At 35.8% G+C, this 14,982-nt stretch overlaps 1 protein-coding gene across 1 annotated transcript in view; it reads right to left on the bottom strand.

Moving 5' to 3' along the window:
* The window catches only part of CFAP47 (cilia and flagella associated protein 47), a 490,506-nt gene that overhangs the window by 342,280 nt on the left and 133,244 nt on the right, over positions 1-14,982 (bottom strand). Inside the window, exon 26 of the mRNA XM_065916701.1 lies at positions 8,634-8,843. Within this exon, the coding sequence (XP_065772773.1) occupies positions 8,634-8,843 (210 nt within the window). The remainder of the gene's footprint in view (positions 1-8,633; positions 8,844-14,982) is intronic.

The raw sequence follows: 14,982 nt of genomic DNA, 5'->3' as shown, positions 1-14,982 counted from the left end.
ATTGAAAGGTGGAGAATTTAACCTATTAATGGTATTTTTAACTTTTGTATTGTGAATTGTTATAATGAGCAGGCATTCCATTTTGTTATTTAAATGCCTGATATTCTATGAATAAATTAAATGTTGCAATCAAATATTACAATCTTGTTAAGGTAGTTCCATGATTAATCAATTCATATTTACAAATAGTTGAAGAACTGAGTAGTCAGACAGGGTATGAGGAAGAAAAGATGGAGAGGACTCTGTCAACTGCATCCAACTTCCAGAAGTCCTGAAAAGATCAGCAATTGGGTAAGTGCTCACAGTCACTAAGGGAGAGACAAAGGGCAAATGCTGGAACTTCTTCCAAAATTAAAAATCTCTAAGCAGGGCAGAGGTTCTCCAACCATAACTGACTCCAAAGAGAAGGGAGGGGGGAGGTGGAGAAGCAAAAGAAAGAAAAGAGCAAAATCACATCATCTATGGTTAACTTTTATTCTGCAACCCAGTGTTAAAAGCAATATGATTTTAATAAGCTGCGACAACATGGTAAGTATTACCTGGGAAGTTTGGGGCTTTTGCAATTTCTATACAAATTTTAAATACCACCATTTGCCACAAATGGATGACAAACAAATCATAATTAAGAATATTTTCCTGTTTATCAGTTCAGTTCAGTCGCTCAGTCCTGTCCAAGTATTTGCGACCCCACGGACTGCAGCACACCAGGCTTCCCTGTCCATCACCAACTCCTGGAGTTTACCCAAACTCATGTCCATCGAGTTGGTGATGCTATCCAACCTCTCATCCTCTGTCGTCCCCTTCTTCTCCTGCCTTCAATATTTCCCAGCGTGTTTATAGTTTATTATAATACCCTGGTTTATTTTATAATAAATATAAATAATACCCTGGTATTATTTATAATACCCTGGTTTATTTATCAATCAATCAATTCAGTCGCTAAGTTGTGTCCAACTCTTTGTGACCCCATGAACCGCAGCATGCCAGGCCCCCCTGTCCATTACCAACTCCCAGAGTCCACCCAAACCCATGTCCATTGAGTCCGTGATGCCATCCAACCATCTCCTCCTCTGTCGTCCCCTTCTCCTCCTGCCCTCAATCTTTCCCAGTATCAAGGTCTTTTCAAATGAGTCATCTCTTTGCATCAGGTAGCCAAAGTATTGGAGTTTCAGCTTCAATATCAGTCCTTCCAATGAATACCCAGGACTGATCTCCTTTAGGATGGACTGGTTGGATAGCCTTGCAGTCCAAGGGACCCTCAAGAGTCTTCTCCAACACCATAGTTCAAAAGCATCAATTCTTCAGCTCTCAGCTTTCTTTATAATCCAACTCTCACATCCATACATGACCACTGGAAAAACCATAGCCTTGACTAGACAGACCTTTGCTGGCAAAGTAATGTCCCTGCTTTTTAATATTCTGTCTAGGTAGGTCATAACTTTCCTTCCAAGGAGTAAGCGTCTTTTAATTTCATGTCTGCAACCACCATCTGCAGTGATTTTGGAGCCCAGAAAAATAAAGTTAGCCACTGTTTCCACTGTTTTCCCATCTATTAATACCTATGTTTTGGCTAAATATAAGCAAACATTCTACTTTACCACTGAGACTCTGTTATAATCCTATGATTTGGTTTAATAGATCTATCATGAAAATAACATTCTTCATAGAATTTAGGTGCCATTACAAACAGCCTTCCTTAAGACTAGGTCAAGCAATAAGGAACAGATGATTATCTCAGGATAAAGCATAGCTCCTTATAAATTTTTACTCCCCCAACCCTGCTTCTTGCCTATTCTATTTACACACACACCATGAAGAAAGGTGGACAAATACATGGTGTCATGCATAACCTAGCCCCAAAAACACAACAAATAAAGTTTAGGGCAATATTTCAACACTGCCTTCAGCTTCATCTATTAGATGATTACTGAAATCCTCTTGAAATTTCCAACTACCTGCCTTTTAGCAGACACAACGCTAAAACTCTAGGTGGTTCACTGACCATGGGCAGCAGGTTTATGGTAAGAATAGAGTCTCCAAAAGGTGAACACACACATTCTAAATACTGCTCTTGTTAATCCATAAGGGGAGCACTGAATACCTCAAAAGCTGCTTCTACTTAATTGGTAGTGTCTCTTAAAGGTTCGTGAATCACTTTCTATATGTATTTTAAATATGCATCTACATCCTTATTTTAAATATCCAAATATCCCAGAAAAGCAGAGAAATAGTAGATATGAATTCACACTATGGTTACTAAGGTGGCCTTGCCAACCTGAATGCCTTAATGCTCCTGTGTCTGACTCATTCTCTGCTGGTCTCCTCTCTGTGATGCAGGTTCCTACTCTTTCAAAAAGAGAAATGTCTCTGGAAGAGGTATGATAATAATACTTTTAAAAATACTAGCAACCAACCCAAAGTTGCCAAATACATCTTACACAAATACCAAATTATGCACTGAGTAAACAATAATTAGAATCAACTCTCATTATTCCTCATTTCCTTTTTATTATACTGAATGCTTTCAAAAATACATAATTTCAATTTAAGTTACTGTCAATGCCATATTACTTTAATGAGGTAAGCATAACTAATTTTATTATGCATCAAAAATATTTTTTAACTCATAACAAGATTGATGAAATTCTACTGTACATAGAGAGAGTTGATATAATTAAGAACTGTATGCTCTCAGTTTTAAACAACATGTCTGCACATTTTAAGATATATTTCTTCACCAGCAAAATGTAAACTACATTTGGAATTAACACTACGTGGTTCATCTCTACAGTTAGACTGAAATGACTAACATATATCAATGAATAAGGCAGAAATTCCAGTTTAGCATTTAAACTCTTATTAATGCATTAATTTATCTATATATGCAAATCCTTATTCACTTGTTTTAATGTCAAAGATACATATAACCCAGTACCTTAAAATCTGTATCATGAAACAAATGATTGTGACTAACTTTTTTTAAGAAAAGGCCAAGAATTTTGCTAAATCATATCTTGTTCATGATTAAGAAAACAACAAATTTGTGGTGGTTTCAAGTGAGCAACTAAATCAGGCACTACTCAGAAGTTTGTCTGCCAAGAAATACATAGAGCAGACACTTCTGTGGCAGCTTCAGAGCCAAGGCCACTGAACCTTCTGAACACCAGGCAACAGGGAGTCTGCTGGAACCCAGCTCCTATTGTCGTTGCTGCTGCTGCTCCTAAGTCGCTTCAGTCGTGTCCGACTCTGTGTGACCCCATAGACGGCAGCCCACCAGGCTCCCCCATCCATGGGATTTTCCAGGCAAGAACACTGGAGTGGGGTGCCATTGCCTTCTCCACTTATTGTCCTTAGAACCACATTAACTATGTTTTTTGGAAAGACAATCACATTTCATATGAAAATGGCGATGATATTCAAAATGTTCATTTTTCAATATCAATGAACCATACACTCTAAAAGGGAGATGTATGTTAATATGTTGTTTAAGGGACTGACAATGAGCTTGCCTGATTGTAATGTAAATGCCTCACATTAAACTGTTGATTGTTGAGACATTCCCTTCGAAGACATCCATTTGAAATAAATAAACTGCCAGCCTCCCAAGAGATGCAGAGCCAGGCTGTTGCACCCATGGAATTCTTCTTCTTAGAAAGTTCTGGTTGACCTAGATAACCGACCAGATAGACCACTAGCTTTTCCTCTCCTGAGCTTTAATTCACTCACTTACATTTTAAAGTCACCAATGGAATATTACTCAGCCGTTAAAAAGAATTCATTTGAATCAGTTCTAATGAGATGGATGAAACCGGAGTCCATTATACAGAGTGAAGTAAGCCAGAAAGATAAAGAACATTACAGCATACTAACACATATATATGGAATTTAGAAAGACGGTAATGATAACCCTATATGCAAAACAGAAAAAGAGACACAGAAGTACAGAACAGACTTTTGAACTCTGTGGGAGAAGGTGAGGGTGGGATGTTTTGAAAGAACAGCATGTATATTATCTATGGTGAAACAGATCACTAGCCCAGGTGAGATGCATGAGTCAAGTGCTCGGGCCTGGTGCACTGGGAGGACCCAGAGGAGTCGGGTGGAGAGGGAGGTGGGAGGGGGGATTGGGATGGGGAATACGTGTAACTCTATGGCTGATTCGTGTCAATGTATGACAAAACCCACTGCAATGTTGTGAAGTAATTAGCCTCCAACTAATAAAATAAAATTTAAAAAAAAAATAAAAAATAAAGTCACCAATGAAGAGTGAATGTACAAAACCCTAGGTATCCCACCCGAGATCCTAATAAAGGCAGAACTCAGACCTTTGCTCAATTGCTCCCCATCTCCACCCACCCCCCACCTCAATGCACGGCCCTAGGCAAGCCAGGTACACTCTATGAGTAAAAGACCTTGTTTTTTCAAAGTTCCCTGATGGCTGTTGCTGAGGTATATCTTATGACCACAATAGGAACCAAAAAGGCAGGTCCAGCCACAATATTGGTTCTGAAAGAGGAAATGTCTGTGGGGGCTACCATAAGTACTAAGGGACCAGGTTGAGTGCCTCCAGCATTCCTAGCCAATAGTATCATCATTGACACGCTGAGACGGACCCAAAACAAAATACTACCAGATGCTTAGAACTCTGACTACGACAGCATTTAGTTCTTTAGTTATTAGGTCCTGACGGGCTCCAAGGTCCAGTAGGAATTATCAGGGCAGGCCAGGTATACTGCATGAGTACTTAGGACAGTGCCTGGTTACCAACCAGCCAAAAATTGTTTCAAGATTTTATACACTGGTGAGGATATACAAGCTGACTAGTAGTCTTCATTTCAGTTCAACCTCATCTACCAAATATCCCTGTGTCATTCTTATTGAATATTCCTAAATGGCCTCTCATTTAAAACAAAACCTGTGGTCTAACTTGTATTAAAACATCAAAATCTTCCTATTCATGTAATCAATTATACATCACTATGTGATGTATCATAACTCAATTTTATTCAGATTTCTTACTAAACTGACCATGTTACAGCAATAAAATCCTAGAACTTGAAAAGTTAAAGGGAAGAAAAGTTGTGTGACAGCGATAACAAGACTTGATCTCAAAATGTTGGTTCTCTCACTCTACAAATGGGTGACGGTCTAAAAGATAAACATAGTAGCACTTCAATTTCCTCCACTATGAATTTCGCATTATACTTTACAATATAGGTATCTTAAATAGATAAAGTTAAATAATGTATTAGTAAACTAAACCAAACTTACTCTAAAAGAAAGATGGGTATTTTGTCTAAAGATCTCACAGCAATACCATTTTCTAGTGGTAATTTTATTTCCTAACAAATGTTTAAGTGTTCCACTGTTTAATCTTTCTAAATAGGTTTTTCCTTTATTCATTCTTTTTAGATCCAGTGCTCCACAAACTTTCACACACACACACACACACACACACACACACACACACACACACACACACACACACACACACACACACACACACACACACACACACACACACACACACACACACACACACACACACACACACACACACACACTGATTTCTTAGATCTAGGGTGGACCTGAAATTCCGGATGTCAAACAACTTCAGTTTCTGTCCTCAGACCAGCAACCTCAGCATCAAATGGGAAACTGGTACACATGCCACTTGCAAGCCCCATTCGAGACTGAAAATAATCAGTAACTCTGGGGATGAGATTCAGAAGCTGTTTTAACAAGTCCTCCAAGTGAGTCAAATACAGGGTAACGTTTGACAATCTAGAGCTGCTGCTGCTAAGTCGCTTCAGTCGTGTCCGACTCTGTGCGACCCCATAGACGGCAGCCCACCAGGCTCCCCCGTCCCTGGGATTCTCCAGGCAAGAGTACTGGAGTGGGTTGTCATTGCCTTCTCTGCAACCTAGAGCAAGGGTTCTCAATTTTGGCTTCCAATTAGAACCACATGGGGGTGAGAGAATTAATTCTTAGGTAAGGCTGATAAGAAGTCCAGGGTATCTGAGGAGGAAAAATGGGTCTGGGGCTCTCAAGGAGGAGAAAAGGAAAAACTTTTTTTCCTACATTGCTTTGTCCTAGTCACATCAGACATTATTTTCTCTAAACCCAGAGCTAATGATCACACAACAAAACTCATCTTGCTCAAGGGTATGTTTTTCCTTAGGCTCTGTATTAATGATTATATAACGACAATGTATCTTGCTGAAGGACATGTTTCTCCTTATTAACAAAAACCTTCTGACTAATCTTGTTATCTCACGTTGTAGGAGTGGGTCTGGTGAAAGTTTATAATGCCTTGATCAGACTAGCAAGGGGGGCACTCTTCTTTCTCAGAAGCTTTCTTTGTCCTTTTTCACTATAATAAAACTTCTGCCACATGAAAGCTATGAATAACCAAGCCTGGTCCCTTGTCCCAAAGCTAAATCTTCTTCTTCAGAGATCACAAATCCAACAGGGTTCACCATAAGCTATCAGGAGTTTTTAAAACTTGCAATGCCTAGGTCACCTTCCAGAAAAATTGTATTATCTCTGAGTTAGAAGGAGGCTAAAGGCTCAGCAGTAAAGAATCTGCCTGCAATGCAGAAGACACAGGTTCCATCTCTGGGTGGGGAAGATTCCTTGGAGAAGGAAATGACAACCCACTTCAGTATTCCTGCCTGGAGAATCCCATGGACAGAAGAGCCTGGCAGGCTTCAGTCCATGGGGTCATGAAGAGTTGGACACAACTGAGAATGCACACATATGCAGTTTTTAAAACTCCTGAGGTGATTCTAGTGTTCAGACAAAAGAACCACTTTCTAGAAGAAAACAGCTGATACCTGAATAGCACATTCACATATCTTTTTGATAAATAAGTCACTTAGATTTCTTTTATTCATTTTCAGTGACTCATGTTAGCCCTCTTACAGAAGAGGTGATCATATGCACTATGGGAAACCAGATAAGGAGTTAACAAGGCATTAGTAAAAAGATTTGCCAGTATTAAGGTTCCAGGGAATATTTCTTTGTATGTGGACAACGCTTTTATAGCCCATTTATAATTTTTGAAGTTTCTAAATTAGTTTCAAAGCTCTACCTTATCTCAAACCCGCTTAAGGTTGAAATGGAGTTTAAGGTAAGGGAAGAAGCGTGGGGAAAACTAGTTGAGAATAAATGAGTCTCAAGGCTGAAAGGAAACATACAACAACAAAAAGACAAGAAAACCATCATCATCAAATATATGACTCTCCTCTTTCTAGAGGCTGTTTTCAGGTCTCCTAACATCTTGTTTGCTGACTAGACATAACACAGTGTAACAGCGAAACCTATTCATACCTCTCTTAGAGGCAACTGCGCCACCATCCAAGAAGCCATCCAGTTCGCACAGCATTTACTGAACCTCTTTCCTTCCTCACCCTGTGAATGTGGTCTGAGCCTTCATTACCTTTAAGGCATTCATGGAGAAGTTATTCATGATTTTTATTTGTGAGCTCAAAGGTACACCTTACTTAATGCTTTTGGCAAAATCCAAATTTGTGGACTAGAGCAAAGTAAAGTTAAACTTCTATAAACAAGGTCAGTAATGTACAAAAAGATAGAAGTATCCCAGGATGGAGGCATAGAGTTCAGTTCTTGATAGAAGTCTAAAGCAATGCCATTAAAAGAAGCTGCTGTTGTTTTTTAAATGTCAACAAAAGATGGACTGCTAGCATTAAAAGAGAAAAATAGTCTGAGAGGTATACTTTAGGTAATTTTATCCATCAACATATGTGAGAAAGGGACATGGAAGCTGGAGCTCAGAACTCCACAAGCTGGGTCCTGGATCCACCACACTTTTCCTTGGATGCAACATTTCAGTACATCTGTATCTCACTCTTCTAATTTTTAATGCATGAATCAATCCTTTGACTATGAATATACTATATAATCACCTCACTAAGAGTTAATAAATTATCACATGGAGTACATACTCATTTTTAGTATACAATTCACTCTACACCATGAACTTTTTTTTTTTTTCAAAACACACTTCATTGCTCTATACATTCACTGTTCGCCATCTGACAAGTCAAATCATCTCAAGGTAAAATGTAAAAGTGAAATTTCTGGTCCTACATCTTAAGAAATCCAGAAACATGGCTTAACCTAGATGTATTTTAATTTCCTTGAACCTGTCAAAGGAACATGTAACATGTTCCTTTGTCTGGAAACTTGTTACGCTGATGTTTCTCATTTTCATTAAATACTAACCTGGCATTTCCTTTGTGCCAGTTCCTGTACAATAACACAATAATAATCAACTCAACAAGTTTCCCATTATCAGAGAATAGACAGGTTCTGCTATGACCCCCATTTTAGAGATGAGAGAACCGAGAGACTCAGAAGATTACTTAACTTCACCAAAGTTAACAGAGCCAGTACTCAAATCCAGGCAGCCTAGCCCCAGAGTATATGCTGGCAGCCACTATCACACTGTTTCTCATGAAAGCAACATCGCATTTGGAACTTAAAAAAAATGTTATGTCCAAAGTCATTAGTTTAGATATCTTTCTTTTTAACATTTTATAATAGTGTAGAATATAAACCTATTATTCTTCACTGTCAGATACAAAGGAATCAACATTTAAATGTCTTACCAGTTATTTCTGCTATCGCAGAAAAGAACATGAGTGAAAAGTGATACAGATTTAGATGACTTGAAGCTGAGACGGCAGGGGAGTGAAGCATTAATTCCAAAGGAAGAGCCCACAATGACTCTGCCTTTTGGAAAACTCACAGAAAGAGGCTGAATCTCATTACCATCAAGAAGCTTTGCTGGGGATATGCGGACACTTAAAGTTGAATTCCTGTTTAAAATTAAAAAAAAAAAATTAGCTCAAAGTATGTGCAAGTAATTGGGTTTAAATGTGCTTTCCTCTGTTTTTTGAATCATCAGAAAAATTAAAACAAATATTTACAATAACATGCCAAACTCCTAAATATATTTTTATATCATTCCTCATTTTCTGGTCACAATATAAGTAAAATTGATAATATGATAATCTGCATGAGATGATGAAAAATTCCTTTTGTCCTCTCGGGATTAAAAAACAGAGTTTAAATGCCTGATCAAGTACAATGTGTTTTTAATCACAACCATGATAAAAACAGTATTGTCTTAAATATGTCCTAAAAAAAATTTACTAAAAATCATCCCTTTAATAGCTAAAGCTTTATTGGATGTAGACTAAGTACTAATAACAAATACACATAACCTATTTTTAATCTGCATACAGTTAAGCACTGTACATATATAACATGAATATTTTTCAATCATTGCCATTTAAATATTCTATTAATACTTAATGTTCACATATTTCATGATATACTATATACACTTCATTAATACTATATGTATTATATACCATACTAAGACTATATACTAATCCTAATGATACTAATATGTACTAAACTATATATACTAATAAACTATATAGTATACTATACACTATATTTCATTATATACTATAATTTAGCCAGTCTAAAAGTGTTTGTGGTTTTTAATAGCATAGTATATAGTATCCACTTCTTTTTTTACGGTTGATTTATTTATTTATTTTTAGCTAGGCTCGGTCTTGGTTGCTGTGTGGGCTTTCTCTAGGTGTGAAGAGTGTGAGTCCCTCTCCAGATGAGGTGTGTGAGCTTCTCATTGTGGTGGCTTCTCTTGTTGCACACAGCATGTGTTCTGGGTGTACAGGCTTCGGTAGCTGCAGCCATGGGCTCTAGTGCACTGGCTCAGCAGTTGTGGCACATGGGCTTAACTGCTCTGCGGCATGTGGGATCTTCCGGCACCAGGGATCAAACCTGTGTCCTGTATATTGCAAGGCGAATTCTTAACCACTGGACCACCAAGGAAGCCCTATTATTCACTTCTAATTTTAATTAATACCTGATAACTTTTAGCTGTCAATAAATATTTCACCGTATTACTTTGCTTTATTATATATGCAGGTTCCTATAGCAAATAAGACATGTTATCAAATGTGAATCCTATTTCTCTAGTATTTTAATCAGAAGGATTATTCAGCTAATTAACTACAAAAAGTAAAACAAGTTCTCAACTTCAACTAGTTTAAACTCATATGGTTCACGGGATAAAGCATGAGAAAGCAGTTTATAAATCAGGTTTGAGTCCAATTCTGTTGCTAATTAACTAAATGTCTTTGGATAAGTCATTAACACTATTAGTTTTATTGCATATATAATAAGAAAAGGTTACATCATTTCTACAGTTCCTTTTACATGTTCATTTCATTATATCATGTTAAGATTCTGATTTTAACTTGAAGTAGTTTTAAAGTTGATACCATTATACATTAATTCAAAAGCTGAAAGAGCAAAGATTAATTCATATATGAGACAATGTTTGTTGACCAAAAAAAGTAATTTCTAGCACAATATAATTCAAGTCATTTCTATTTCCTATTCAAGCAACAGAGTTTAATATCTACTTATAAGATCGAATCTTGAAAAAATTGTGAATCCCAGAGTTGCCAAGTTAATGTTCAAGAACTACACTCTCTCACAAAATTGTATTTAGAGCAATTCCCTGAGGCACAAGTAAGCACTCATCATATCTTGTAAGCCAAATGTTAGAAGCTAATGGCCATTCTATGCTTTTCAACTTCGATGATTTTCATTAATTTTTGTCACACTCGCTTGTTTTCTTTGGATCTCAGAATGATTAACTGCAAAATAAAGTATTGAACTAGAGAAGCTCTGAGGTGGGTCTAAGATTTGGTAGTTTACGAAAATAATGGTACACAAATTCCCACAATTTATACATTTTTAACATGTCAACTGACCACTCTTTACATCTATTTCTTTCTATCTATGGACAGGCATATATTTTTAAATATAAATTTGTTTCATTGTCATTTTTTGTCATTTTATATACAGGGTATCAATATATGCAGCCTTCTTTTGACTTTCTTTTAATGAATTTCAGTATTTTGTTTCCTAAGATTCCTAATACAATTGTCTTATTAAAATTCCTCCACATCACAGATATAGAATATTCATTCACGTGCATATATATCACAAATTAATTATACCCTCATATGTCACTGGACATTTGTGTAGTTCCCAGATTTCACTATTCTGAATAATGCAACTATGAATAATTTCAAACATACCTTGTAGTACACATGTGCAAGAGTTTTTAAGTATAGTTGATTTTCAATGTTATATTATTTTCAGATGTACAGCATACTGATTCAACACTTATGTTATTATAAAATATTAGTTATATTCCCTGTGTTGTAAAATATATCTTTGTAGCTTATTTATTTTATACATAGTGGTTTGTACCTTTTAATCCGCTTCCCTTATCTTGTCCCTTCCCCATTACTATTTTTTCCTCTGTATCTATAAATCTGTTTCTCTTTTGTTATACTCATTTGTTTTATCTTTTAGATTTTACACATAAGTGAAAACACACAGTACCTGTCTTTATCTGACTTACTTCACTAAGCATAATACCTTCCAGGCCCATCCATGTTTGCTGTGAATGGTAAAACTTAATTTTTTTTTAGGGCCAAACAATATTCCATTGAATATGTCGAATATATACACATCTTCTTTATCCATTAGTCTATCGATGGGCACTCAGGTTGCTCCCATACCTTGGCTATTATAAATAATGTTGCTATGAACACTGGGGTGTAGCATTTTTGTTTTCTTTGGATATACACCCAGATGTGGAATTACTGGATCGTATGATAGCTCTATTTTTAATTTTTTGAGGACCCGCCATGCTGTGTGCCATAGTGGCTGCAGCAATGTCCACTCCCACCAACAGTGAACTAGAGTTCCCTTTTCTCCATATATCCTTGGCAACATTGATTATTCATTGCCTTTGTGAGAACAGCCATTCTGATAAGTGTGAGGTGACACCTCATTGTGGTTTTGATTTGCATTTCCCTGATGTATTTTTCTTGTATATACTGTGAAGTGGAAATGTTGGGCTGTGAAATATGCAGATATTACACCTTTCATAGTATTATCTACTGTGTTCTTACTCACTGATACTTTAACTGGTAGCCTGACTTCCTAATGATTGCCTATCTAAGACAAACAAAATGATATCTTGCTGTAGTCACTAATTCTCACTTTCAAGTTTACAAAGAGGTCAATTACTGTATATTTTTTCATGTGTTTTCTATTTTATCTGTGAAATATCTATTGAAACTTTTTGTCAACATTTCTGCTATTTGATGTTTTTCTGATGAATTCTTATCAATTATTTATTTTACTGTTAGCATAATTTTAAGTCATGTTTAAGAAATCTTTTTCTACCCACTGACATTAAAAGTGTTTTCTCTTTTTTTACATTTTGCCTTTTAATTGATGTGTAGTGACTTTTCATGTATTAGGTAGACAGGAATCCAGTTTGAACTATTTCATACAGTTAATTATCTCAGCACCATTTATTGAATAGTAATCTTTTTTCTCCAAAGATCTATACTGCCTTTGTCATATATTCAGTATCTGTCCATGTGTGGGCTGTTTTCAAGTCTACTGATTCCTTCGCTCATTTAATCTATCACTGCACCACTGTCACATCGATTCACTCTTGGTATTTGGGCAGGCAAACCTTTCTCACCTTCTTCTTCTTCTTCAGGGGTGGTGTGGCTATTCCTGACCCTTGATTTTTCCATATAAGATTTAGAATTTGTCAATCTTGATGAAAATTTTTATTTGAATTTTTATTGCAGTTGCATGAAAAATCTAAGTTGATTTGTGGAGAACTGTGCTTTTTACAATCCTGAATATTAAATCTTCATTTATTTATGAGTTCTTCAATTTAAGATTTATAATTTTCTCCATATAGTCACATACAATTCTTCCTATTACTTCAATTGTTAATGTTTTTAAGGATAGTAGTTTTACAGTTGCATGTTCTAAATGTTGTGTGCTGAAATACTACTGAACTTTAAATATTGGATTTACATTTGTTTATCTTGATAAATGATCTTCATAGCTTTAAATAACTGTGTATACATTCTTTTCATTTCCTATATGGAAATCTCCTAATCAACAGCTAATGCTGGTTCTGAAGCTTATTTTTCTATCCTCACATATTTTATTTCTCTTAACTTCTGGCATGGACTAGGTTCTCTAGTAAAACATGTTAGAGAGACAGTGATAATAGGCATCCTTGCCTTTTTTATTTAAAGGCAATTTATTTATATTCCAGTATCCATAATAATGTCTCCTCTAGGTTTATGACAGAAAACTTTGCCAACTTAAATAACTTCTCTTTTATTACTGTTTAAGAGTTTTATGATAAACTATTTTTAAATTTTGTCAAATGCTTTTTTTTCTGCATCTATGGAAATGATCATAATAACTATTTTAATGTAATGTAAATCAATATTTTAACTTGATAGTTCTCAACTAGGAATGGTTTTGCTCCCAAGGAGAAATGTAGCAATGTGTGAAGACATTTTATTATTATTATTTTTTTCTTTCACTACTGCGGGGTTAGAGGGGGAGGCTACTTAATATCCTACAAAGTATAGGATAGACTTTAATTTAAAAAAGGAACTATTATCCTCAAAATATCAACAGCTGTGAAGTTGAGATGACCCACTTTATTTTAATCTTTTTTGTCCTTACATTTCATACATACTTTTTAAAATAGGAAGTTGGAATTTTTTCTTCTTTACTCTAAGAGCCTCTGTCTTTTAAATGGTCAGTTTATTTACATTCCACTGCATTCTCAACTATTTTGAGTTTTTGCCATCATTTTTGTTTTGGTTTCCCCTTCATTTAAAAAGTGTGCTTCTCTTGTAAAGTTAACTGAAGTTTTGTTTGTTTCTATGTTTAGGTTTAATGGATGCCCTTAAAATTTAACCTTACATGCTTTATTTTAAAATTTCTAAAAGATATATTTGGTTCATTTTCCAATCTACATTATACAATCCCATGTTAATTACTAATTTCTATAATGTCATCTTTTTTTAACAAAATACTTATACTTTATATCTGATAAATCCAATATTTGAATTATTTAAGAGTCTAAATCTTAAGACTGTTTGTGCTGACTCTAAGTTATGGTGTCTTCCCTCCTGGTGAGTTTTGTCATGCGTGACACTGTGCTCCTGTCTGGCTGTTAGCAATCTATGAAAACTGAAATATAGGCCAAAATTGAGGATGACTTCATTTTGAGTAGAAATTCCTGTTCATTTTATGAACAGGAGTATCAATATCATTTGGAAACTTATTAAGAATATGAATTATTATATCCCATTCCAGGCTTACTGAATCATAAATTCTAGACATAGGATCTAATAACCTCTGCTTTTGAAAAATCCATTAGAAAATAAATATCTCAGAATTTTCGGATGGATTTTTCAAAAGCAGAGGTTTTATACACACACACACACACACACACACACACATCTCAAAGTTTAAGAACCACTGATCTAGAGAAGATTTGCTTGTTCCTACTGAAAGATAGAAGGACTTACTGACATGGAATCATTTTAGCCTCTTCCAGTGTCCCTGGATTAATCCAGGGATCTGAGATTAAGTTTTCCTATCTTGAAATTGTCTTAAGATTTAGAAACAAGCCTGTATTTGGTATGTTGATCCAGTTCACCACTCCTACTCTGGTTTCAGCTTATAAGTATGTATGTTTTGGTTTGTTCTCAGTCCTTTAGAGACCTCTCACGCTTCTCAGTATTCCAACAGTTTTATACACACACACATACAGGCTCTATCTGTTTTGTAATGTGAGGACTCATAATGTATCTAGTCCAATAGAGTAATGGGGCTTGAGCTGCTTATCAATTTTTTAAAAATGCAAACAGGTAACATTTCTTTATAGCATGTGCACTATGATAGGTAGAATTCTGTGATGGCCACCAAGAGTCCTGTTCCTTGGTGTACAAACTGCATAATTCCCATTCCTTGGGTGGCAGAACCTATAAATATGATGAG

Source organism: Muntiacus reevesi, chromosome X (genome assembly GCF_963930625.1).
Source record: "Muntiacus reevesi chromosome X, mMunRee1.1, whole genome shotgun sequence".
Lineage (NCBI taxonomy): Eukaryota > Metazoa > Chordata > Mammalia > Artiodactyla > Cervidae > Muntiacus > Muntiacus reevesi.
This window is presented reverse-complemented; position numbering and strand designations above follow the sequence as displayed.